Source organism: Salmo salar, chromosome 12 (genome assembly GCF_965601325.2).
Source record: "Salmo salar chromosome 12, fSalSal1, whole genome shotgun sequence".
NCBI lineage: Eukaryota > Metazoa > Chordata > Actinopteri > Salmoniformes > Salmonidae > Salmo > Salmo salar.
The window spans coordinates 42,219,156-42,238,525 of record NC_138302.1 but is presented as its reverse complement, the minus strand read 5'-3'; the positions used below and the strand labels follow the sequence as shown (position 1 = coordinate 42,238,525).

The following is a 19,370-nucleotide window of genomic DNA, read 5'->3' as shown; positions in this document are numbered from 1 at the left end:
AGGTTCCAGCCGAAGAGCATTCATATCTGCTTACATCATGAATACCATTACAGATGTAGGATCTTAATTTGAACCAGTTTGCTACAGCAGGAAAATAATCCTGCAGCAACAGGAAACGTGAATTATTATGTGGATTATAATTAATGGACATGTTTGTGGCGGTTCATCCATTTTTCGTTTGGGCAAATCAAGCCAGAAATGTCTTAGTGGAAATTACTAACTCTAGAAGACTTTTTAAATCTCAAATACACTACAAGTTTGCATTTCCTGCTGTCCAGAAAAATTCTCATCAACAAAAGTGATCAAATTAAGTGTAACATTCGTCATAAGGAGTGGACCAAAGTGCAGCGGGTATATTGACCATCTTCTTTATTATGAAGGAAAAACCACTTAAACAAAACAACCGGCGAAAGCAGTCCCGTAAGGTGCACAGACTATACAGGAAACAACCACCCACAAAACACAAGTGAAACAAACCCCAACTAAATATGGCCTCCAATTAGAGGTAACGACAACCAGTTGCCTCTAATTGGAGGTCCTACCAAAACCCCAACATAGAAATAGAAAAACTAGATAAACACATAGAAATAGAAAATGTAGAACATAAACCAAAAAACCTGAACCACACAAAACAAACACCCCCTGCCACGCCCTGACCAAACTACAATAACAAATAACCCCTTTTACTGGTCAGGACGTGACATTAAGATCCTACATCTATATTCTTTAAATAAGGCTTGACTTCACTATAAAATATATTGACTGGGAAAAAATACAGTGGTACAGTATCTTTCACTGGCAATCTGAATCTGCTCAAAGAACTATCAGATTAAGTTCGATTATTTTCAAGTATGTTGTACAGTGAAAATTAGGCGACATGGTTCTCTTTTTTCCAAAAAAGAAAGTGTTGTCTTGGGTAGACCTTTCCACTCACAGCCCCTGTCATCCTGTATAGGGGTTGAAAATGTCATTGATAAGAGCCTAAATTGGAATGCAGTGGCTGAACAGTGACACCATATATAGTACCAGTCAAAAGTTTGGACACACCAACTTATTCAAGAGTTTTTCTTTATTTTGACTATTTTCTACATTGTAGAATAATAGTGTAGACATGAAAACTATGAAATAACATGGAATCATGTAGTAACCAAATAAGTGTGAAATCAAAATATATTTTATATTTGAGATGCTTCAAAGTAGCCACCCTTTGCCTTGATGACAGCTTTGCACACTCTTGGCATTCTCTCAACCAGCTTCACCTGGACATTTCCAACAGTCTTGAAGGAGTTCCCACATATGCTGAGCACTTGTTGGCTGCTTTTCCTTCACTCTGCGGTCCAACTCATCCCAAAACATCTCAATTGGGTTTGAGGTCGGGTGATTGTGGAGGCCAGGTGATCTAATGCTGCACTCCCATCACTCTCCTTCTTGATCAAATAGCCCTTACACAGCCTGGAGGTGTGTTGGGTCATTGTCCTGTTGGAAAAACAAATGATACCTCTGCAGCAGAGGTAACACTGGGTCTTCCTTTCCTGTGGCGGTCCTCATGAGAGCCGGTTTCATCATAGTGCTTGATGGTTTTTGAGACTGCACTTGAAGAAACTTTCAATGTTCTTGTAATTTTCCGGATTGACTGACCTTCATGTCTTAAAGTAATGATGGTCTGTCGTTTATCTTTGCTTATTTGAGCTGTTTTTGACATAATATGGACTTGGTCTTTTACCAAATAGGGCTATCTTCTGTATACCCGCCATACCTTGTCACAACACAACTGATTGGCTCAAACGCATTAAGAAGGAAAGAAATCTCACCATTGAACTTTTAACAAGGCACAACTGTTAATTGAAATGCATTCCAGGTGACTACTTCATGAAGCTGTTTGAGAGAATGCCAAGAGTGTGCCATGCTGTCATCAAGGCAAAGGGTGGCTACTTTGAGGCTACTTTGAAGAATCTCAAATATAAAATATATTTTGATTTGTTTAAGACTTCTTTGGTTGACGTGATGAATCTACATGTGAAATCATCAAACACATTTTTACATCATTTGCAAGATTTCTTCAGTAGACAAAAAGTGTGAAAATGAAAATGTTGTTGATGGTTGGTTTGAAGGAATTGCACCATCTTCCTTGGCAATATTATTATACATTTAAGAGAGAGGTAAAGTGAGAGATTCACTGACAAGACAGCGATATGACAGTGAGAGTGTAGACTGTGAAAGGAGAGCACTGAAGTTGCACTCTTGTTTCCACTGACAGTAGCGGTGGAGAACGAGAAACAGAGAACTGCACACACTCAGAATGACAATGAGTGTAAACTCCAGTACAAAGGAGCACAGCACTGAGCACAGGCTATCAGACAGAAGACAGGCTTTTAGATCACAGGTTATTATCAGAACACAGGCAGAGCATCAGCTAGCTAGATTATCACTCAACCACAGACTGATTAATTAGATTTCGCTATGAAAATATAAGCACTGTGTATGATCTATCATGATTCATAAGGCAATCTTTTCAGTTCTTATCTTATTTCATCTTGCAGAAATCTAGAAGAAATGATAAAAATGTATTCGTGTATCCCAAATATATTTTTAAGATACATTTATGGGAATTATGCCATCGATTATCCATTCAAATTCCATTATTCCGGGAGCGTTTATTTTTATATTCACTCAGATTACATGTGCTCTTGTTATGTTCAGCTATGGAGGGCAAGATTTTCTGGGCACACTGTTGCTTGTTCAAATGAAGGATTTGACAATAATTAAATAGTAATATCACAAACTGGAATGTAATAAATATTTGATTACAACATTTTGCAGTAGTTATAAACCAGTCAAATCTGAAAAATGTAAAACGTCTAAAAAGCATCTTATGACCTTTTAATAAAAGCATATTATTTTAAGTTGGGTAGCAGGCATAATAATGTTTATCAATCAATCATTCATTTCTATTGCTGCAGGTGTGTATATGAACAACTTTGTCTGGAAAAAATTAATTGACAGGTATTTTCACATTACATTTTTGGGGAGGTGAGTGGCAAAAGCCAGCATTTGAAAGCAGCATTTGAAAATCAAAACAAATGTTAGCTGCTTGAACATTTCCGACAGATTTGTACTCTAGGAACTCCCAAATTGTGTACAATTAAATTACCTCTAGGTATGTCCCCCAAAAAGTGTCACGTTCTGACCTGTAAAGGTGTTATTTGTTAGTGTTTAGTTTGGTCAGGACGTGGCAGGGGGTATTTGTTTTATGTTTGTTCAGGGTGGTTTTGTGTATGTGTCCAGGTAGAGGGGTATTTGATTTATTAGTCCAGGGTTTTGGTTATTGTTCTATGTTAGTTTATTTCTATGTTCAGTCTAGTCGTTTGTATTTCTATGTTTAACTAATTGGTGTTGGGGCCTTCAGTTGGAGGCAGCTGTCTATCGTTGCCTCTGATTGAAGGTCCTATAATTAGGGGTGTGTTTGGATTTTGGGTAGTTGTATTCTGTTTTGTGCTTGTCACCTGACAGAACTGTTAGTGTCGTTTCTGTTAATTGTATACGTGTTTATTTTGTTTCTCCTTCTTATATATTAAAAAGAGAAGCTGAGTATACACTTCCCTGTTGCGTCTTGGTCCTCCACACACAACACTCGTTACAAAAAGGGAGTGCAATGTAACTTTATTCCTCACACAACAAATGAGTCCGTCAGTTTTATTAAGTGTGTATTCTTCTTGCATTGCGCAGACAGGAAGTGGTCCAAGAAGTGTGTGGAGCGAAGCAGGAATTGCCTTCTCTTCTACATGAACATGTCATCATAGCCTGGCGGCGGCACATGATCTGGGTCTGGCCTGGAAAGATCATAATACATAATTAATACACTCATAAATAGTACTCTTCCACAAAAGCCAGATTCAAGACACAAATCTGGTGGCCAATTTCTGTTAGGGCCCACCATGCCAGCTATTTATTAACTCTTAAATGATGATATAGGCCTATCTCAGATATGATTCAAGAAAGACTGGCTGACCTTAGCTTCAGTTACATAGAAGTGAGTGACGTATTGTATCGCAAATACCTACAGTGCCTAGCATTAGTCTACACACCCCTTGCACAGTCTTCATATTTGTCTTCCTTAAAATACATCTAAAAATATATATTTTTCCGACAGATCTACACAACCTGCTCCACATTTTCAAAGTGAAAGAAAACTATAGAAAATTGTCTAAATAAAAAAAAAGTAACAAAGATGATGTCTTTATTGCATACCTGTATGTTTTCACACCCCAGAGTTAATGCTTTGTAGAGGCACCTTTGGAAGCCATTACAGTTGTGAATAATTATTATTTCTTTTTTTACCCCTTTTTTCTCCCCAATTTCGTGGTATCTAATTGATAGTTATAGTCTTGTCTTATCGCTGCAACTCCCGTACGGACTCAGGAGAGGCGAAGGTCGAGAGCCGTGCGTCCCCCGAAACACAACCCGACCAAGCCGCGTAGCTTCTTGATACAATGCCCATTTAACCCGGAAGCCAGCTGCACCAATGTGTCGGAGGAAACACCGTACACCTGGCGACCGTGTCAGCGTGCACTGCGCCCGGCCCGCCACAGGAGTCGCTAGTGCGCGATGGGACAAGGACATCCCGGCCGGCCAAAACCTTAGACCACTGCACCACTCGGGAGGCCCATGTCAGACACATTTACATGGATTTAAACACTGAAATTGTAATTATTGTGCACTTATCCATTTCAAATAAATTCCATAATAAAAGCGAGGTAACGCTTTATAATAACGTCCAGTAATAAATCATTTATAAGGCATTTATAAATAGTTTGTTCACCATTTCTTAATCATTAGTCCTACATTTGTAAATCTTAGCTAGTACGCTATAAATACACTGCCTTCGGAAAGCATTCAGACCCCTTTAATTTTTCCACATTTTGTTATGTTACAGCCTTATTCTAAAATGGATTAAACACAAACAGTTCCTCAGCAATCTACACACAATACCCCATAATGACAAAGCGAAAAGAGGTTTTTAGAAATGTTGGCAGCTGTATTAAATATAGAAAACAGAAATATATTCTTTACATAAGTATTCAGACCCTTTGCTGTTAGACTCGAAATTAAGCTCAGGTGCATCTTGTTTCCATTGATCATAGTTGAGATGTTTCTACAACTTGAAGACCGCCTGTGGTAAATTGAATTGATTGAATTGCCTAGGAGGCCAGCATCCCGGAGTCGCCTCTTCACTGTTGACGTTGAGGCTGGTGTTTTGCGGGTACAATTTAATGAAGCTGCCAGTTGAGGACTTGTCAGGCGTCTGTTTCTCAAACTAGACACTCTAATGTACTTGTCCTATTGCTCAGTTGTGCACCGGGGCCTCCTACTCCTCTTTCTATTCTGGTTACAGCCAGTTTGCACTGTTCTGTGAAGGGAGTAGTACACAGCGTTGTATGAGATCTTCAGTTTCTTGGCAATTTCTCACATGGAATAGCCTTCATTTCTCAGAACAGGAATAGACTGACGAGTTTCAGAAGAAAGTTCTTTGTTTCTGGCCATTTTGAGCCTGTAATCGAACCCACAAATGCTGATGCTCAAGATACTCAAGTAGTCTAAAGAAGACCAGTTTTATTGCTTCTTTAATCAGAACAACAGTTTTCAGCTGTGCTAACATAATTGCAAAAGGGTTTTCTAATGATCAATTAGCCTTTAAAATTATAAACTTGGATTAGCAACGTGCCATTGGAACACAGGAGTAATGGTTGCTGATAATGGGCCTCTGTACGCCTATGTAGATATTCCATTAAAAAGTCTGCCGTTTCCAGCTACAATAATCATTTACGACAGGAAAATGATCCAATGTCTACAGTGTATTTTGGATCAATTTGATGTTATTTTAATGGCCCAAAAAAATGAACTTTTCTTTCAAAAACAAGGACATTTCTAAGTGACCCCAAACTTTTGAACGGTAGAGTAAGTGTGTGAATTGGATCATTTTCCTGTCAAAATGTAACGAGTACTTTTGGCTGTCAGGGAAACTGTATGGAGTAAAAAGTACATTATTTTCTTTAGGAATGTTGTGAAGTAAAAGTAAAAGTTGGCAAAAATATAAACAGTAAAGTACAGAACTTTACTGTTTATATTTTTGCCAACTTTTACTGATCATACCCAAGAAGACTCAAGGCTGCCAAGGTGCTTCAACAAAGTACTGATTAATGGGTATGAACACTTATGTAAATGTGATATACATTTTTTGTATTTATACATTTCCCTAAAAACCTGTTTTTGCTTTGTCATTATGAGTATTGTGTGTAGGTAGATTGATGAGGGGTCTGAATACTTTCCGAATGCACTGTAGATATAATATTTACAACATTTTAAAGGCAATTGCTTTTAATAATTATCTATTTATAGCTTACTAAAATTTACTAATTTAGGAATAATGATTCACAAATGGTAAGCAAACTACTTATGAATGCCTTATAATTGGTGGACGTTATTAATACCTAAATTAAAATTCTCAATAGAAACATAACTTCTACCCTGGTCTGTGTCTTCCAACGGGCCCAAAGGGGTCAAAGTGGGCCCCAGGTGGCACAGCTCCCTGGGGCAGGACGCCCACGAGAGGGGTCGAACCCTGAGCGGGGATAACCAGCTCTCAAAGGGTCCACGATCATTATTTTACCCCATTTTCGTGATATCCAGTTGACGTTGCCTCATCACTGCGACTCCCCAATGGGCTCGGGAGAGTTGAAGGTCGAGACATGCATCCTCCAAAACATGACCTACCAAGCCGCGCTGCTTCTAACACACTGCTCGCTTAACTCAGAAGTCAGCCGTACCAATGTGTCGGAGGAAACAGCTTGCAGGCACCCGACCTGCCATAAGGAGTCGCTAGAGCACGATGGAAAGCTCCGCTGGCCAAACCCTCCCCTAACCCAGACTGTGCTGGGCCAATTGTGCACTGCCGGTCAAACCCAGGTTGTAATGGCACCTCAGCACTGTGATGCAATGCCTAAAACCGCTGTGCCACTCGGGAGACCAACTGGCATTGGTCTTTTGAATTAGGATGAATAATGATCATGTTGTGCTATTTGCAGTGTTAGTGGTTCAGATAGAGTAATCCCTTTCATAATACTTAGGCCTGATCTTCATTGATCTTCAATTTTGAATGGCCTGCCACATGTCTGTTGTTCTATCCTTGCTGAGTGCAGTAGGGAAACTCACCCAAAGAGATCCAGATTGGCTTCTCCTGCAGCGAATGGAGCCATGGGGTCTGGCCTGAAAAATACCCAATACACATGCACACAATCAGACAGGCTGGGAGAAAATTAGAGACTGCACATAGTTTAGTTTTGCAAGGTATTGTCAGATGTCAAATAAGTCTCACAGTTGATACAGTGGTTGATTGGTTGTTGTTGGATGTATAATCAATTCACGTCTGTTGACAAAAATACCATATCAAATGTACATTCAACGTTGTGTGACGTTGTTCGCCCACAGGGGCATTTACTGAAAAATGTTTTGTGCAGGTGAGTGAATACAGTATCAACACTGTATATATAAACTCAGCATAAACTTCTTTCAGAAGACACTGAGTATACAAAATATTAAGATCAAATGCTCTTTCCATGACATAGCTTTCACCTCATCAGTCTATGATCCGTTATTGATGTCACTTGTTAAATCCACTTCAATCAGTGTAGATGAAGGGGAGGAGACAGGTTAAAGGATGATTTTTAAGCCTTGAGACAATTGAGACATGGATTGTGTATATGTGCCATTCAGAGGGTGAATGTGCAAGACAAAAGATTTAAGTGCCTTTGAACAGGGTATGGTAGTAGGTGCCAGGCGCACCGGTTTATGTCAAGAACTGCAAGAACGCTAATGGTGTCACACCCTGATCTGTTTCACCTGTCCTTGTGATTGTCTCCACCCCCCTCCAGGTGTCACCCATCTTCCCCATTATCCCGTGAATTTATACTGTGTCCTCTGTCTGTTGCCAGTTCGTCTTGTTTGTCAAGTCAACTAGCATTTTGTTTCTCAGCTCCTGCTTTTTCCCAGTCTCTCTTTTCTCGCCCTCCTAGTTTTAACGCTTGCCTGTCCTGACTCCGAGCCCACCTGTCCTGACTCCGAGCCTGCCTACCGACCTGTACCTTAGCCCCCCCGTTTGATTTTGACCTCCGCTTACCCTGAGCCTGCCGGCCGTATGGTACCATTGCCTCACCTCTAATTGTCTGACCCCTGCCTGGCTTGACCTGTCTATTCCCTGCCCCTGTTGGATCATTAAACTATTGTTTATTCGATGTGGTCTGCATCTGGGTCTTACCTTCATACCTGATAAATGGGTTTTTCACGCTCAACAGTTTCCCGTCTGTATGAAGAATGGTGTTGGGTGCAACTCAGGTGTTCCTAATGTTTGGTATACTCAGTGTATGTATTCATTGTGTACTAATTAATTGAGTACCCTAATATTACCCTATGCATAGGATTGGGTATTAGAATAGCTTCTGGTAATTTATACTGAACAAAAATATAAACACAACATGTAAAGTGTTGGTCCCATGTTTCATGAGCAGAAAAATAATTAATAAATCTTATTGCACACAAAAAACGTATTTCTCTCAAATTTTGAGCACGAATTTGTTTACATCCGTTACTGAGCATTTTTCCTTTGCCAAGATAATCCATCCACCTGACAGGTGTGGCATATCAAGAAGCAGACTAAACAGCAGGATCATTATACAGGTGTACCTTGTGCTGGGGACAATAAAAGGCCACGGAAATGTGCAGTTTCGTCACACAACACAATGCCACAGATTGCAATTGGCATGCTGACTGCAGAAATGTCCACCAGAGCTGTTGCCAGAGAATTTAATGTTAATTTCTCTACATAAGTCATCTCCAACGTTTTAGAGAACAACCACAGACCACGTGTAACCACGCCACCCCAGGATCTCCAGATCCGGCTTCTTCACCTGTGGGATCGTCTGAGGCGGGGGTGTTGAGTATTTCTGCCTAATAAAGCCCTTTTGTGGGGAAAAACTCATCCCGATTGGCTGGGCCTGGCTCCCCAGTGAGTGGGCCTATGCCCTCCCAGGCCAATCCATGGCTGCGACCCTGCCAGTTATGTGAAATCCATAGATTAGGCCTAATTAATTTATTTCTATTGACTGATTTCCTCAGCATGTCAGAGCATTTTGTGAAAAAATGTGTCCCTTTGCCCTTTCCTAACCATTGTATACTTCACACAGACAGAATGTAAATCTGCTGTATCATTCTGCTCCCTCTCCCTTGTGGACAAGGGCATGACAACACCAAGGTCGATAAATTGCTGACATCACGAGACAAATCTGATAGGGTCAGAGGAAGCAAAGTGAGGAGAGAGGAGGGAGGGAGTGAGAGAGAGAAAAGGAGGAGGTGGACGCCAAGTGGCAGGCTCCATCTTTAGACCGGTGCCATTTCCTCTTCTTCTTTCTCTCCTGCACCGCACACTATGCCCTGCCCCCATATGTCTGCAGTGCGGGACACTGAGAATACTCCAAATACCCTGTCTATTCTTAGTCTCTGTATCCATTTCACTTTCTCTCCGGCGTGAAGCCGAGGCAAAAAACCCATGCTGTAAATGTTGGCTAAGATGGATATGAGCTGAGATGATGCCCTCCAATACAAGATATTTAAAAAATTTATTTTACCTTTCTTTTGACAGGGAGTCATGCGGAGACCATGGTCTCTTTTACAGATGAGCCTTGAATCAAACATACACATCAATATACACATGAATACACAAAAATTATTCTCCATATACTTTACAGTGTCCCAAAACTTTTTGGAGTTTGTGTTACAGGATGCAAATTTCTGTTTTGAAAAAGCTAGCCTTTGCTTTCCTAACTGCCTGTGTATATTGGTTCCTAACTTCCCTGAAAAGTTGCATATCACGGGGGCTATTCGATGCTAATGCAGTACGCCACAGGATATTTTTGTGCTGGTCAAGGGCAGTCAGGTCTGGAGTGAACCAAGGGCTATATCTGTTCCTGGTTCAACATTTTTTGAATGGGGCATGCTTATTTAAGATGGTGAGGAAAGCACTTTTAAAGAATAACCAGGCATCCTCTACTGACAGAATGAGGTCAATATCCTTCCAGGATACCCGGGCCAGGTCGATTTGAAAGGCCTGCTTGCTGAAGTGTTTTAGGGAGCGTTTAACAGTGATGAGGGGTGGTCGTTTGACCGCAGACCCATTACGGACGCAGGCAATGAGGCAGTGATGACTGAGATCCTGGTTGAAGACAGCAGAGGTGTATTTGGAGGGCATGTTGGTTAGGATGATATCTATGAGTTTGCCCGTGTTTACGGATATGGTGTTGTACCTGGTAGGTATATTAATAATTTGTGTGAGATTGAGGGCATCAAGCTTAGATTGTAGGATGGCCGGGGTATTAAGCATGTCCCAGTTTAGGTCACCTAACAGCACAAGCTCTGAAGATAGATGGGGGGCAATCAATTCACATATGGTGTCCAGGGCACAGCTTTGGGCAGAAGGTGGTCTATAGCAAGCGGCAACGGTGAGAGACTTGTTTCTGGAAAGGTGGATTTTTAAAAGTAGAAGCTCTTGTTTTTCAAGAGAGTCCTGGCCAAGATAGGTGGGGCCAAGTCATCACACAATTACAGACAACATGAACAACTACAAGACTATAACAAAATCATTAAACATCAAATTAAAAACATTGACAGGTCAAGGAATCAGCCTCAAAATCAACGATTTAAAAACACCAATCGTATTTTGTAAGGCGTCCCATGCCGATAGCGCAGAGTACATAAAAGCCCTTTTACCAAATTCAGTTTGGACATTTGGAACAGTTATCAGCATAAAGTCCTGCGAACAAAGAGAGTACCCACCACATTTCTGAACAATAAAAATGCCCAAATAAAATGGTAGTAAACCCAAAATGGCTTGGTAAATAAAAGTGTTTGCAACCGAGGACAGACGATTTTTACGCGCTACACGCTTCAGTACTCAGCGGTCCCGTTCTGTGAGCTTGTGTGGCCTACCACTTCGCAGCTGAGACGTTGTTGCTCCTAGACATTTTCACTTCCCAATAACAGCACTTACAGTTGACCGGGGCAGCTCTAGCAAGGCAGAAATATGACGAACAGACTTGTTGAAAAGGTGGCATCCTATGACGGTGCCACGTTGAAGTCACTGAGATCATCAGTAAGGCCATTCATTCTACTGTCAATATTTGTCTATGGAGATTGCATGGCTGTAAGCTCGATTTTATACACCAGTCAGCAACGGGTGTGGCTAAAATAGCAGAATCCACTAATTGGAAAGGGTGTCCACATACTTTTGTTTATATAGTGTAAATCATTGACATAAAAGGGTTCAAATTAAGAAAAAAAAGAGTGAGTGCATCATTCTCTGCTATGTGTTTAGAAGTGAATAAACCATTATTTCCAATTGATGATCAGCTGAGGCAAAATGGTTATTAAAAGCACCACAAATGTCATTTGTGTTTGTTATGTGACCAGATGCTGTGATAACCTGCTGGGGCAAAGATTTTAGCACTTTCCAGAATTAAGCTGGATTTCCACCACTCTCAGATAGACAATTCAAGAAGTACAGTATGTTGACTTCACTTTTCTAACAAGAGTAAGACATCTATTTCTCAAATGTCTGAAGGACTGTGTTAGATCTGTCCTTTACCTTTAATCTGTTATATGGGGAAGGCTTATCTGCAACATAGTTAAACAGAGAGGTAAAACATTTAAGTGCCTGATCCAAATCAGAGATAAGAGTACACAAACTCCCAATCATACACTGCCAGGTCAATAGATCAGAAACAAATACTACACATTGACCAACCTTTCAAATGCTTGCAAATGCTCTGCATCCACATAACCACTGACATTCACTGTCAGGTCTGACACTTGTTCAGTGGTCGAGTCCTGACATAATAGAAAATAACCACACATATGTCTTACTACATTTCAGAGAAATAACCATTTAAATTTGAGTTGAAAAAAATCATTTTGAATAGCTACAGTACCAGCTAAAAGTTTGAACACATTTACTTATTCAAGAGTTTTTCTTTATTTTGACTATTTTCTACATTGTAGAATAATAGTGAAGACATCAAAACTATGAAATAACACATATGGAGTCATGTAGTTACCACAAAAGTGGTAACCAAATAAAAATATATATATTTGAGAGTCTTCAAAATAGCCACCCTTTGCCTTGATGACAGCTTTGCACACTCTTGGCATTCTCTCAACCAGCTTCATAAGGTAGTCACTTGGAATACATTTCAATTAACAAGTGGGCCTTGTTAAGAAGTTATTTTGTGGAATTAATGCGTTTGAGACAATCAGTTGTGTTGTGACAAGGTAGGGGTGGAATACAGAAGATAGCCCTGTTTGGTAAAAGACCAAGTCCATAATATGGTAAAAACAGCTCAAATAAGCAAACAGAAATGACAGTCCATCATTACTTTAAGACATGAAGGTCAGTCAATACAGAACATTTCAAGAACTTTGAACTCTCAAAAACCATCAAGCTCTATGATGAAACTGGCTCTCGTGAGGACCGCCATAGGAAAGGAAGTCCCAGAGTTACCTCTGGTAACTCTAATGAACTTACCCTCTGCAGCAGCCTCAGAAATGGGCAATTAACTGCATCTCAGATTGCAGCCCAAATAAATGCTTCACAGAGTTCAAGTAACAGACACATTTCAACATCAACTGTTCAGAGGAGACTGCGTGAATCAGGCCTTCATGGTCAAATTGCTGCAAAGAAACCACTACTAAAGGACACCAATAATAAGAAGAGACTTGCTTGGGCCAAGAAACACGAGCAATGGACATTAGACCGGTGGAAATCTGTCCTTTGGTCTGATGAGTCCAAATTTGAGATTTTTGGTTCCAACCGCCGGGTCATTGTGAGACGCAGAGTAGGTGAACGGATGTGTGGTTCCCACCGTGAAGCATGGAGGAGGTGTGATGGTGCTTTGCTGGTGACACTGTCAGTGATTTGTTTAGAATTCAATTCACACTTAACCAGCATGGCTCCCAGAGCATTCTGCAGCGATACGCAATCCCATTTTGTTTGCGCTTAGTGGGACTACCATTTGTTTTTCAACAGGAAATGACACAAAACACACCTCCAGGCTGTGTAAGGGCTATTTGACCAATACGGAGAGTGATGGAGTGCTGCATCAGATGACCTGGCCTCCACAATCACCCGACCTCAACCATATTGAGATGGTCTGCTCACATATGGCTGGGCGGTATACCGTATTTTACTATATACCGGTATTTATGCACTGACCGGTTTGAGTTTTTACTTTACTTTCTATACCGGTATTTTAATGTTTGGTTTGTTAAATGTGATACGCCGTGTGTAACATACATTTTTATAGTTTACTCCGCTACTTGAGTTGTCCCTCTCTGCTCGCTCCCTCTCCATGCCGCTTTCCACATAGACCTAGTCCCACCCCGTCACTCAAGGAGCGCATTTGTTGTTGCTCGACCATGAGACACTTTCGTTCAGTCTGCATGGTCAATGCAGCACATGTAACAATGTTGACAACGATGTTGTTTCCACTTTGATCTTTCTTAATATAAGCCCACAAGCGTTCTATAATTACATTATTAGTTTGTGTTTCTTCCATCTGCAAACAGCTAGTTTGTATTTTCTTAGCAAGTTAACTCGTGTTAGCTAGCTAGCTAACTAGCTAATAAAAGTACTGAGTCAGAGAACGTAGCTACAACCTGATACCAGTACTGGTGGAGGCTTAAATCAACATGTTGTTTGTGCAACAGTATCTTCTAAATCAAAGATGAATAGGCAAAGCATGAATAGGTTGGCTATATGAATAAAGATTTCATGTTGCCAAAGATTATAGGGTCCCCTAGGAAACACTGAACATCACTTTGGTTCCTACCCTGTCACAATAACTCATCCATGGCATTTTCATTCATTGTCATGTCAAAAAACACTGTGTTCAAAGTATTGAAAGTTATTTATATTCTAAATATAGAATTCTAATAAACATTATATTTCCATGATTCCAAAAGTTCACCCAAGTGTTTTGATCTAAATTGCAATTGCAACATTTGGTAAAAAAAAAGGCACAGTGTGGAAATGATCTCAAACGAGTGCAGGAAATGCAGAAATTGATGGAAATGCAGGAAATTATTTTTGGTTGAAGTTGAATTGAACAGTATAAAACAATCCGAATGGAGACAGACCAATTGAAATCATTTAGAATATATGTGTTACCACCCTAGGGTCACGCACTACTCATAAAGCAATTTTAGAACTTTTATTAATCAAAAACGTAAAATACTGTCAAAAATTTGAAAAATACCATGATATTATATTTTGGCCATATCACCAAGGCCTATGCTCACATATGTGGGAACACCTTCAAGACTGTTGGAAAAACATTCCAGGTGACCACCTCATGAAGCTGGTTGAGAGAATGCCAAGAGTGTGCAAAGCTGTCATCAAGGCAAAGGGTGGCTACTTTGAAGAATCTCAAATATAAAATATAGTTTGATTTGTTTAACACTTTTTTGGTTACTACATGATTCAATATCTGTTATTTCATAGTTTTGATGTATTCACTATTACTCTACAATGTAGAAAATAGTAAAAATGAAGAAAAACCCTTGAATGAGTAGGTGTCCAAACTTTTGACTGGTACTGTATATAGTTACCATTAAGTTGAAGATCAAGGTGGAATCCACAGTGATGGCTTTGACCAAGAAATTAGAGTTGTCATCATTTGACTTGGGTGTACAATTCCTTACTTCCGTTCCACCCTGTAGGAAGCAACTCTGACTTCTTGTCACCACTCCTAGGCTAAATAAAATGTCAAAATGCATAGATAATTGTATGTTCTAACAGGTATGTATCGTCAAACTTCATGTGGCATAACTTCACACTCTCATAATAACTCTTTAAAGCTATAATCCTGAGTTTGTGTTTCAGCCCAACGCCAGCCCCGCCACTTGGTTTGGTGTAAACTGAGGGATGAGGCTAAAAGAATGTACCCACACTCAGATTAGCTTTATTAGCATGAATGACAAGGCCATTGTTGCTAAAGCGATGTGTAAAAAAACAAATAATAGTCATGGTGATTAGAGTTAGAATAAACAAACATCTACTAAATAAAATAGTAATAATGTCATAACCTAAAAGCTTTGGTAAGTAAACAAAAAAGATACATATAGGTATAATGATATCATGCAGTGTATGTGTAACAACATTGAATACGTACAATGCGATCATCTATGGAATGTAGGTGTGCATGCAGGTGTCATTAGTGGGTCACACACACACACCAACTTGTGCACCTCATTTTGTATGAGTTTTACCTCCTGTAAATCACAATACCTAGGCTACATAGTCTCTGATCTCTTGGCAGCCAAGATTTAAGGTGTCTTCCTCATACAATTTCCAGACTATGGTCACTCAGTCTGTTATTCAAGTGGGTTTTTCTTCCTTTTACATCGTGGAGGCTAGGATATTCTGCCAATCTACATTTTTGATTTAGGGACAGATAACAAATCAGGTATATTTTGCAATTTATTTTCTCACATTTTCAGTAAGGATGCACGATATATCGGTAAGAATATCGGAATCGGCGGATATTAGCTTAAAATGCCAATATTGGCATCGGCCCAATGTCTAGTTTAATGCCGATGTGCAAAACCGATGTCAAAGCTGACATGCATACCTATTTAACGTAGGTAGATGACATAATGACGCCACAAAAAATATAGAGCTACACGTGCAACACAGTACCCTACTAGAGGCTGTGAACAAGCGATTCGGTGGCATTCTCTCTGAGCCTCTACTGTGTCGCCACCATGCTTAATGCAAAAACCGCTAAGTAGGTATAATGACAAGACCCAGACAAGAAACCGGGTTTACGTGAAATGTTACAGACACAGCTGGACAAGATGGAAACGGACACAGTGACAGTGCGCACCGAGGAAGGGAAGCCACAGACAGACTGAAACTTCACTGCTTGACATGTATGTTGAAATCCTGGTTGAGGCTGAACACAGTGGCGGTTCTAGTCCATTTCAACTGGGGGGGCCAAGCTGGGGCCAGTTGTACTGTTAGAGGGGCCAGTTACATTAGACGTTATTGTTGTCATATCGTTTTCTTCACTGCATTGCAGGCATTAGCAGGCAAAAGACCATGTTCCGTGTTGCCACTGTCTAATAACGGATGTAAAAAAAGAACGATAGCAAAAATTTGTTTTGTAAAAATGATTTCATACTCAACATTTAGGGGGGCCACAAGGGGGTCCAAAATTGTTGTCACAGGGGCACTGCCCCCCCCCCAGAACCGCTAGTGGCTGAACAAATGAACAATGAAACAGCACAGCAAGTAAGTGAAAGAAATAGGTTTTGATTATGTTTTACTGGTAATGGGGACATACATAAATGCCAACAAAATAACTTTTTGGTCAGTGTGTGTGTTTCAACTATTTAACTGTACTAGAATGCTTAAAATGCAACCGGTATCGGTGTTTATGGCAAAGAAAATATTGGATATCGGTATCGGACAAAAATGGCATATTGGGGCATCCCTAATTTTCAGTGTAGTTGATTTTCAATTTGGAATCAATTTGTTTGTTTTTGGTTTTAGGAATGAAACTGTCTTTTGGTTGGTCTTTAATTCCGATGTTGCCAGTGAGCTGCAGAGCAAGCTGACCTAGGGGATCATCCTCTTAGGAGAAATGGTTACTCAGAAGGGCTTTGTATTTAATAGAGCTCTGGTCTGCTTGATTTAAACACTGCCAGAATTTAAATTATATTTTCTGCATTTTAGTCTGTAGAGGGAAAAGTCCCAGTTCTGCCATGCAGGCATTGTTTGAAGTATTTCGGTGGACACCTAAACTACTTTTGATTCATTCTAATTGTAATTACTTAATAGGGCCATTTTTCCATTTGCTGGTTAGGATCAGATATGCTACCATACAGTAGTATTGGGGTCAGAATGGAATACAACATTTTTAACCAAATCTTCACTGGGATATTTGCATTGCTGAATTTGGATTTGATAGCAATTTTTTATTTTTTTTTCACTCAGTGACTTTGTAGCAACCTGAAACTCGCTGATGAGCTTATCTCTAGGCCGAGGTAATTATAGCTGGTACTGTGCTTAAGTGTAGTTCCACTGTAGGTAAACTGGTACCGGTTTCCCTGGGATCTGTCTTTCTTCTGAAAGATCATGATTAAATAAAAAACGCTTACTGTTAGTGCACAACGTTGACAGTCCTGCTCTACAAGGGATAGTTTGTAATCCTTGTTCTGTGGGTGACAACAAAACTAAGTCGTCAGCATACAACAGGCACTCAATCTGTGTGTCATTTAGGGTGAGGCCTGGGGCTGCAGATTGCGCCAACATTGTTGCTAATTCATTTATATAAATATTCTTGTCAAACTGTCAACAGAGAAGCTAGCAAGCAACAAGATATGACAAATAACAGTCTAAAAACCACTTGAGGGCAAATAAATCAGATTAGACTGTTCAGACACAAGTCGCATGGCCAGGAATCAAATTTGTATCTGACTTAAAATTGCCTACGCATAGCCGATTTCCTCTAGGATTTTGCCTGTGCGTAGCTCTATTCCGTTTCTTTTTACCCTAAAAAAAAAATTCTTGTAGCTTTACTATAGTGCCTTCTTGCATGTTTTGGAATATTTTTATTTTCACTCCGTCAGTTAGGTTAGTATTGTGGAGTAATTACAATGTTGTTGATCCATCCTCAGTTTACTCTTATCACATCCATTAAACTCTGTAACTGTTTTAAAGTCACCATTGGCCTCATGTTGTAATCCCTGAGTGGTTTCCTTCCTCTCCGGCAACTGAGTAAGGAAGGACGCCTGTATCTTTGTAGTGACTGGGTGTATTGCTACACCTTTAAAAGTGTAATTAATAACTTCACCATGCTCTCTAGGGATATTCAATGTCTGCTTTTTGTAAAAATATGTTTTTGTTTCATTTCAGTGGGGCAGCAGGTTGCCCAGCGGTTAAGAGCTTTGGGCCAGTAACCGAAAGGTTGTTGTTTCGAATCCCTGAGTCGACTAGGGGAAGAAAAATATGTACCCTTGAGCAAGGAATTTAACCCTAATTGCTCCTCCTGTAAGTCATTCTGGATAAAAGTGTCTGCAAAAAATTTATATTTTTACCCATTACCAATAGGTACCCTTTTTTGCAAGGCATTGGAAAATATCCCTGGTCTTTGATGGTTGATTCTGTGTTTGAAATTCACTGCTCAACTAAGGGACCTTACAGATAATTGTACTCTATGTGTGGAGTACAGAGATTTAATTAGGCAAGTCAGTTAAGAACAAATTCTTATTTACAATGACGGCCTAACCCAGCCAAACCCAGACAACACTGAGCCAATTGCCGATCGCTGCCGATTGTGATACAGCCCGGGATCAAACCAGGGTCTGTAGTGACACCTCTAGCACTGAGATGCAGTGCCTTAGACCGCTGCGCCACTCCAGAGTCTTTAAAAAATCATGTTAAACACTATTATTGCACACAGAATAAGTCCATGCAACACATTTTTTACTCCTGAACTTATTTATGCTTGCCATAACATACTTTCTGAAGGTACTGTATATGATCACATACAGCTGGTCTCAATTAACTCCATGCTTCTTTTTCCTCTTCTGCCTTCAATATTTGCTGATCTGAAAGGTCTGGATAGGTTTAAGCAGTCTAGCGGTGGATCATTCATCATATTGCTTACGCCTTACAGATCTGCAAACATTGAATCGTTAGGTCCAAGGGGAAGGGGTAGGGAGTGAATTGGGATCTGCTTAAAGAGATTGGTCGCATTCCAGGTAGACTACATTGCATTCGCGTTGCACCAAGAAAAACAAATAGTTACGTTTGCTATATCATAAGATGCGGTTAAAGGGGTAATCTGCAGTTGAAACAATAACAAAGGTTATACCCCGCCACCATTTTTGGTAATGGAGTAAAAAAAAACATATTTTGGGTTCTGATGGGGCTACAGTTGAGCTAAGCTACTGAGGCATGTATTAGTGATGTTCTTAAATAATCATTGGGTATATATCATTATTAACTTAAAAGTAAAAAAATGGATGAAGCAATAATAAATTGCCTCTCTAACTGATGTGCTAAACACTGATTCAGGCGTTGTGAAATCTGGCAGGTGACTACAACCTAGTCGGTCTGAATCTCGGACACTAACTCCACGGATCCAAACACAGAGGACTCAGTTGACCTGACACAACCTCCCCTCCTCTCTCAGGGAGAAGAACTGAGGGGCTCCCTCTTCACTTTGATTGTTTTACTTCTGAGACTCCCACATCAAGTAACTCAT

At 40.1% G+C, this 19,370-nt stretch overlaps 1 protein-coding gene across 1 annotated transcript; it reads right to left on the bottom strand.

Annotated features, from left to right (window-relative positions):
* Window positions 1-3,579: 3,579 nt before the first annotated feature.
* Window positions 3,580-14,940, bottom strand: LOC106565055 (proteasome inhibitor PI31 subunit). Its single transcript, XM_045692115.2, is given in 9 exon segments — window positions 3,580-3,830; window positions 6,525-6,602; window positions 6,604-6,664; window positions 7,004-7,014; window positions 7,210-7,263; window positions 11,849-11,931; window positions 14,707-14,782; window positions 14,784-14,851; window positions 14,935-14,940. Coding segments are annotated over 9 exon segments (489 nt in total). The 3' UTR covers window positions 3,580-3,778.
* Window positions 14,941-19,370: the final 4,430 nt, after the last annotated feature.